At 42.4% G+C, this 8,585-nt stretch overlaps 1 protein-coding gene across 2 annotated transcripts in view; it reads left to right on the plus strand.

Annotated features, from left to right (window-relative positions):
• Stmnd1 (stathmin domain containing 1) overlaps nt 1-8,585 on the plus strand; it is a 36,890-nt gene that overhangs the window by 5,461 nt on the left and 22,844 nt on the right. The window contains exon 1 of one of the 2 annotated variants that reach the window (XM_042278415.2): nt 1,846-1,970. The exons of the other annotated variant lie outside the window; for it this stretch is intronic. Within the exon in view, the coding sequence (XP_042134349.1) occupies nt 1,965-1,970 (6 nt within the window). The 5' untranslated portion in view covers nt 1,846-1,964. Of the gene's footprint in view, nt 1-1,845; nt 1,971-8,585 lie in introns of those variants that run through there. 2 annotated transcript variants of the gene reach the window in all.

Consider the following 8,585-nt stretch of genomic DNA (forward strand, 5'->3'; position numbering starts at 1 on the left):
ACGGACCTGCTGGGTAACGCCACAAAGAACCTGAGAATGGGCTCCCACAGGACCTACAGAACATCCCACAGCACTCACACTCATGCTTCACACAGAATAAGAGCAGGAAATAAGTGATGTCAATGTCACAGCTATCCTAACATCAGATCCTTAGCATCCTTAGCATAGCCATCCATGTTCATCCTTGAGCTGACCCCGGCAGTTTCTCCAGCCTCCTCATTCCCACAGCCTTTTTAAAGCAAACCTTCCTGAAGTTCAACAAGTACTCCGTTTCCTTCCCCGAGAGTCTCTGCACCTGCTGTCCAACCCCCCCCCACCCGCACCCCCCCGTCAGGATTTCCTTCCCCCTGCACAGGTCACACAGCCCCATCTTTGACAGAACTCCTAGTCACTCTCTACTTTGCTTCTTGGCCCTGCTCCTGCCACCATGATGGTGAGGTTGATCCTTCTGTTGGACTGAAGAAAGAGATTACAGTGTTCCCTTATCGTATCCATTCTACATCCCACCCTGAGCTGCCCCTATAGACAGAAAGTCTGTCATCTACAGCACACTGACTCAGACAAACGAGCCACTAATGAATACTTTGTGAGTGGTTCCAATTTGCCTGTTCCCCAGATTCCTTACAGTGTTCTTATCTTCCAATAGCACAGTGAGACTCACGATATTGGCAAGGAGGAAGCCCAACACTAAAGTTACTGGACAATAGACTTGCTTGACTCCTGCCTGAGTCTTTTCTGCCCATGCACTTGACTTTGGAAATCTGAACTGGGAAGGCTATGATTATCATTAATTAAACACTCAGTGGCCATCAGAACAATGACTCTACTACTTTCCCAAATGTAGAGACCTAGAGCAGTGGTTCTCAACTTTCTTAATGCTGAGACCCTTTAATACAGTTCCTTCTGTTGTGGTGACCCTCAACATTAAATAATTTTCATTGCTACTGTTATGACTCATAATGTCAATATCTGTATCTCCTGGTCCTACCTGGCCCACGGTCAGGACAAATCTCTCTCACCCGCCAATCCCGCAGCTGCTCAGACCCAAATAAACACACAGATGCTTATATTATTTATAAACTGTATGGCTGTGTGGCTCAGGCTTCTTGTTATCTAGTTCTCATATCTTAAATTAGCCCATTTCTATAAATCTATACCTTGCCACATGGCTCGTGGCTTACCAATACTTTACATCCTGCTCCTCATGATGGTGGCTGGCAGCATCTCCTTGCCTCAGCCTTCCATTTCCAAGAATTCTCCTCTCTCCTTATCCTGCCTATACTTCCTACCTGGCTATTGGCGAATCAGCACTTTATTTATCAATCAATCATCCACAGCATATCTGATGTTTCTGATGGTCTTAGACAACTCCTGTGAAAGGGTCCTTTGACCCCCCCAAAGGGGTCATGACTCACAGATTGAGAATGACTGACCTAGAGTTTAGGAGTTCAGAGATGCCTTTAAAATGAAATGACTGTTTGCTTGTATGAAGCATTTACATTTCTTAGCATTTTTAACTTTAAAATATATTCTAAATTAAAATTCTTGGGAGTTGTCTATAGACTTCCTGGTCACTTTTACTTAGTCTAAAGAGATAGGAAAGCATTGCAGAAAAATAATGCATCATAATAGGAAAAGTATGGGCAACTTTTCTCAGTTGGAGAAATGCTCTTTTCCTGTCTGGCCTAGGATTAAAGGAAAGAGCTTAGAATTTAGTGATTGATGGTTTGAAAGAAAATGGCCCTCAAAGGGAGTGGCACTATTAGGAGGTGTGGCTTTGTTGAATTGGGTGTGGCCTTGTTGGAGGAAGTGTGTCACAGTGGAGGCAGACTTTGAGGTCTCAGATGTACTCAAGTCACACCCAATGTCTGAGACCACTTCTTGTTGCCTGTAAGTGAAGATGTAAGAACTCTCAGCTCCTTCTCTAACACCATGTCTGCCTGCATGCTGCCTTGCTTCCTGCCATGATGGTAATGGACTAAACCTCTGAACCACCCCAATTAAATGTTTTTTCTTTATAAGAGTGGCTGTGGTCATGGTGTCTCTTCACAGCAATAGAAACCCTAAGACAGAAGTTGGTACCAGGAAATGGGGTATTGCTGTAGAAGGCCTGACCATGTTTTTGTTTAGAGGAATTTGATCTTTGGGAGTTCAAGATAAAAAAGCAGTGGAACAATTTCAGCCCTCTTAACTGGCCATACCAGTAGGAGCATGGAAGACAGTGGTGCTAAGAGTGATTTGAACGGTGAGGAGCTAGCTCAAGAGTTTCAGAGGAGAAGAATTTTAATATGTTGTCTAGAAATTGTTCTTGTGATATTTTGGTGAAGAATGTGGCTGCTTTTTGCTCTGGTCCGAGTCTGCCTAAGGCTAAAGTGATGAGTTTTGGATTAATTACACTGGCAGAGAAAATCTCAAAATAGCCCAGTATTGACTGTGTTTTGTGGTTATTACTGGTTATTCTTATGCAGATTTATAATGATAAGGAGCAAGAAAAATAAAAAAATTTGAGGAAAAAAGGAAGTGGAATGGAACTAAGTCCTGTGTTCAAGGAGATAAACAGATTGAGAAATAGAATGAAGGGAGTGGTGACCTCAGGGCAAGATCCCATCCAGCTAAGTTTCCAACTTTTAAAAAGGAATTAAAGAAAGGTTTAGAGCCAGGTGTAGTAGTACACACCTTTAATCTCATCTCTCAGAAGACAGAAGCTGGCAGATCTCTGAGTTTGATGTCTGCTTGGTCTACAGAGCAAGTTCCAAAACAGCCAACCTTAGACAGTGAAGAAAACCATCGAAAACAGAAAGCTGGTGAAGATGTAATTGAAAGATCTCTGAGTTCAAGGCCAGTCTGGTCTATAGATTCAGTTTCAGAACAGCCAAGTTTAGGCAGTGAAGGAAACTACAGAAAACAGAAAGTTGGTGAAGATAATTGAACAAGGGGCCGTGTTCCAGCCCCTGTAAACAGCAGAACTTGGCAGCTTCAGCCATGTGGTTCTGGAGTTAAGGATAAAAGAAAGGGACCATGGAATTTGCCTCTGTAACTAAAAATAGCCGCTGAGGTCAGGCATGTATTAGGGGTATCCCTGAATGGAGGCCTAGAGATACTATTGTATGAAGCTGTGAAGTTGAAGCCTGGATTGCCTTGGAGACTCCAAAATGTTAGAATGCCAGAGCTGTGGGATACCTGCCCAGGAAAGCTCCTAACAGGGAGTAGAACCAGCCTAAGAGAAAGAATTATGTTGCAGTCAAAAAAGCTGAAAGGAGTTGGAGATCTGAAGGGCACTTTGACATTAGACATGGACACATGGAGTTTAGAGTTTGCCCAGCTGGTTTTTGGTCTTGCTTTGGTCCAGTATTTCCTCACTTCTTTCCCTACATTTTTGGAATGGTAATGTACATCCTGTGCCATTATATGTTGGAAGTATGTTATCTGCTTTTTTATTTTGATTGTATAGGGGATTACAGTAAAGAGATTGTGTGAATCTCAGAAGAGACTTCGAACTTTAGACTTTTAAATAAGTTTGAGACTGTTATAGACTATGGGGACTTTTGAAGTTGGACTAAATGCATTTTTTTCATTATGATATGGCTACAAGCCTGTGGGGGCCAGGGAGTGGAATGTGGTAGTCTGAAAAAAAATAGTGCCCCCAACAGGAGTGGCATTATTAAGAACTGTGGCTTTTTTGGAATGTGTGTGGCCTTGTTGGAGGAAGTATGTCACTGTGGTGACCAGCTTTGAGGTCTCATATATGCTCAAGACACACCCAGTGTCTGAGACCACTTCCTGATGCCTGAGTCAAGATATAAGAATTCTCAGCTCCCTCTCCAGCACCATATCTGCCTGCATGCTGCCTTGCTTCCTGCCAAGATGGTAATGGACTAAACCTCTGAACTTTAAGTGAGCCACCACAATTAAATATTTTCCTTTATAAGAATTGCCATGGTCATGGTATCTCTTCATAGCAATAGAAACCCTAACTAAGACAGTGAGTGGTCAAGAAGGACCCTTCATAGGTATTCTGTAACAGCTGATAGAAGTTTTGCTTTTTTTTATTGCAAAAGAACTAAGTTACTTGTTAAAACATTGTGTGTTTGTGTATATGTACAAACATGTCTGTCTGCATGCACGTGTGTGTGAGGGTGGTGCATGCACCCATGCTTTTGTTGAAGCCAAAGGTTAATATTGAGTAGCTTCTTCTGTTGGCCACTACAGTATTTATATTGCATTTTTATATTGTATGTGCACAACAATGGGGGTCAGTAAACAGCCTATGGAAGTCAGTTCTCTCCTTCCTCCATGTGGGTCCCAGGGACCAAACTTGAGTCATCGGGCTTGGCATTGGTGCTTTCCTCAGTGACTTGTGCCTTACTTTTTAGAAGAGTTTCTCTCGCTGACCCTAGTGCTCATTCATTGGCTCGACTGGTTAATCAGCAAGCCCCTGGAATCTTCCTGTTTCTGTCTCCCAGCACTGGGAATACAGACACACCCCACTACCCTCGGACTTTTTATGTGGGTGCTGGGGATCCAAACTCATATCTTCATGTTTGCACAGCAAGGGCTTTCAGTGCTCAGCCATTCCTCAGCTCTCTTAAATCTTGTTAAAGAGCCGTTCCTGAGTGTTTTTGAGGGGTTGCTATTTGTAATTATATTACTAAGAGTAAATTAGCAAAAATGCTAGTTCTAAAGAACAAAGTCTTCCCATAGGTCCACAGGCAAATGTATTTATACAAGCTTCTGCTCGTGGAGTGATTGAGGATTTCAGCTCAGGGAGTAGCTACAAGTGATTCCTGCCAAGCTGTTTGGAAACTATGTTTCCCACAAGAAGCTACAGAAGTGCATACAGTACTTACACTACACACACACACACACACACACACACACACACACACACACACACACACACAATAAAGCAAACAACAGACACCTGTCTGTAGTTGAAACCAGTGTCTTTTTTTAGAATGCTGGTGACTCTCCCTCACAACTGTCAGCTTGGGACTTGTGAGTTTTTAATGTTAAACCTGGTAAAAATGTTAGCTCCAAGGCATTGAAGTATACAAAAAGGTCAACACAAAACATCAAACACATTGAACCTATACTTTGACAACTTCATCATGGGGACAGGAAAGAACCTTCCTCGCTCCTTCTGTCATCCCACCCAGGGCCCTTCTTGTGCAATACAGATAGGTTAATACAACATGTAATACACACTGGTGGGAAAATATAAACCTTGCATGTATAGGTAGACCTGAGCATGGTTGGCCACATCCCAAGTGTGTACAGATTTAGTTATTTATCAGTATTGCCAGTGTCTTTGACTTACAGCTACCCCAATCTAGATTTAAAAAATGGGGCTCACATTCCTACAATGTGCTACAAATTGATATGACATTTGAAAGATATTCTTAGTTTTCCAAAGAGAAAAACCTTTCATCTCTTTCTAGAAACTGAAAGCTGGTATATGTTAGGAGATGCTAAAAGATTATTCTGCTACACATTTTCTTTCACTCCCAGGACTCAAAAGCACCTGTCTGTAAATGCAAATGGGTAGAGAGCCTCACTAGGGTTCCCATCCCAAATCAAGTGGCTGCAGTGACGGGAAGCCATTGTAAGGTCATTTGAAGTTGTAGTGTTTGAATCTATTCCAAGTTGTAGTTTGCAGAATGTGGGGAAGAAAGCCAACTCTTCCGGTCTAATAACACTCCAAATTTCACTCAGTTCCTAAGTGTTTTGTCATTTTGCTGGCTGCTGTGACTGTCATTAAGCCTTTTACATTGTCAGTAGCTCTACTTGGAAATGTTATAAATCATGTCATGTGGTACGTTGCTGGTTAAAAAAAAAGTGAGTCCACAAATGCAATGAACTTGTAAGGATACTCCTCTCACTATCACTGGCTTTAAGTAGCTGAAAACTAGGGAAAGAAATCACAACAGGCCTTGTACATCTTTAAGTTCAACCAGAGAGCTGAGCCGCTGAGAGGAAAGAATCACACAGTGTCTGTCTTGCTTAGCTTTGTCAGCTGGATGCTTCCTACAGTGAGGGGAAAAGCCACAATGGAGGAGTTGCCCCAATCAGATTGGCTTGTGGACACCTCTGTGGGGAGAGTGTCTTGATTGCTAACTGATGTAAATGTAGGAGGTCCCATACTCCTGTGGGAGGCACCATTCCTAGCCAGGTGGTCCTGGGCTGTATAGGAAAGCTAGCTAAACACAAGCCTTCAAGCAAGCCAGAGAGTGAGCCCTGGGCAGCATTTCTACATGGTTTCAGCTTCAAGTTCCTGTCTTGAGTCCCTGCCCTGACTTCCCTCAGTGATGGGCTGTGGCCTGGAAGTACAAGCCAAATAAATCCTTTGCTCCCCTAAGTTACTTTTGTTCAGGATGTTTTTGTCATAGCTACAGAAAATAAACTAGAGCAATCTTGCTTTCCTTTGCTATACATATCAAATACATATGCATGTTCATATTTGTGGTATAGGTATGTTGTATGTAAAGGCTCTTATGCTGGCTAGCTTCATGTCACCTTCACACAAGCTAGAGTCATCTGAGAAGAGGGAACTCTTGTTGAGAAAATGCCTCCATAGTCTGGGCTGTAAGCAAGCCTGTACAACACTTTCTTAATTAATGATTGATGAGGGAGGGCCCAGTCTATTGTGGGTGGTACCATCCCTAGGCTGGTGGTCCTGGATTCTGTAAGAAAGCAGGCTGAGTAAGCCAGAGGGAGAAAGCCAGTAAGCAGCACTCCTCCATGGCCTCTGCCTCAGCTCTTGCTTCACGGTTCCTTTCCTGTTTTAAGTCCCTGTCCTGATTTCATTTAATGATGAACAGTGATATGGACTTGTGAGCCAAAGAAACCCTTTCCCCCTCAAGTAGCTTTGGTCATGGTGTTTTGTCACAGCAATAGTAGCCCAAACTAAGACAGCTCGTCTTGGGAATCTGCTTTCTCAGTGTCGACGATGATGCCTGTGATGATGGACAGGCAGAGATGATGCCCGTGATGATGGACAGGCGGAGATGATGCCTGTGATGATGGACAGGCGGAGATGATGCCCATGATGATGGACAGGCAGAAGGGAAGCCCACAGCCTTTTCTTCCTTTGCTGTGGGAACAGGGACCAGTGTCTTGTGTCAGTGGCTTGTAGACTATATAAGCAATGCAGCAGGGTTTATGAAGTGGCGCAGTGTTTATGGAGAACCTTCTGGAAATACCTACAGTATTAAACATGCATAGCCTTTCAGCTAGAATGTATACATCTAGGAACTGTCACAAAATGATTGAATTAGTTAATAAATATGTATATCTGAACAAGCATAATACTAGCCTGGCTTATAATACTGGAAAATCAGAAGTCCCCAGGAATGGACTAAATAAAGTGTGGTAATGTCACATGGTGAACTATATAATGAACTCACACTACTGACCATAAGCAGCTATTCTTCAACATTAAATAGAATGAGGTTGAATCAGGTAAATGTCTCTACTATATAGTCAGTGGTAAAATGTGTTATACAAATCACAGAGAATCTGATCAATTTTATTTTAGTAACAGTTTAATTGTAGTATAATTCATGCACTATAGAGTTCACCCTTAAAATATGCAAGTGACAGCCATTTATGTCATCTGTTTTTAGTACATCCCTCCCCAAAGAAATGACTACCTGGGAGCAGCCAATCCTTCCTCTCACTCACTCTGTGCCCTTGCCCTACACAGTGTCTGAACCTACCTCTATCTCTGAGAAAGTTTTTAAATGTCTATGTAAAGACATGTGTCAGTATTTAATTTCCTTTTATTGTTAAATAATATTTTGCATGATTATACTACATTTCCTTTTCCTAATCATCAGTAGATAGATATTTGAGTTGTTTCCACTTTCTGAACATTATGAATAGTAATTATAGGCACCATGTGCTAGTTTTGAGCTGAATATTATTTTCATTTTGCTAGTGTATAAACCCAGGAGTGGAGTTTCCAGCTTGCAGTTACTCCATGATTAACTTTCTACGGGAACTCTTAAATTGTTTTCCAGAGCAGAAGCACTGTTCTGTGTGCTCATACCCATACTGTGTGTGGGTTCCAGCTTTCCCACACGCTCACCACCACTCACTATTGTCTTCTCGCTGTGGTCATCATGTGGGTGGGAAGCATTTCATTGTGTTCTTTTGTCTTGTAACTCCCCAATGACTGCACAATTCTGAACTCCTTTTCACTGGCTTTTCAGCAAATTCAATTTACCCTTTAAAAATCTTATATAAGCAAATATACTTAGGAGGTCACAATACCAACATGCTGATAATGCTTCTGTTCACGGGGTGGGAATTATCATTTTCTACTGAGTCTCTGCATCAGTCAGGATGCTACCAGAGGAACAAAACCAACAGGATGAATGGGTGAATATACATGAGACTGGTCAGCCATGTCCAAACTCCACAGGATGTGACAATAAAGGGCAGGCTAGAGGTAAAACTGCAGTCCATACGCACAATTTCTTCTCCCTCGGGTAGACCTTGGGTCTACTCCAGAAGCCCTTTCAACTGATTAGAAGAGACCCACCCAGGTGCTCTAAAGAATCTCTTCTACTTTATGTCAATTGGTT

This window comes from Peromyscus maniculatus, chromosome 5 (assembly GCF_049852395.1).
Source record: "Peromyscus maniculatus bairdii isolate BWxNUB_F1_BW_parent chromosome 5, HU_Pman_BW_mat_3.1, whole genome shotgun sequence".
Taxonomy (NCBI): Eukaryota; Metazoa; Chordata; class Mammalia; order Rodentia; family Cricetidae; genus Peromyscus; species Peromyscus maniculatus.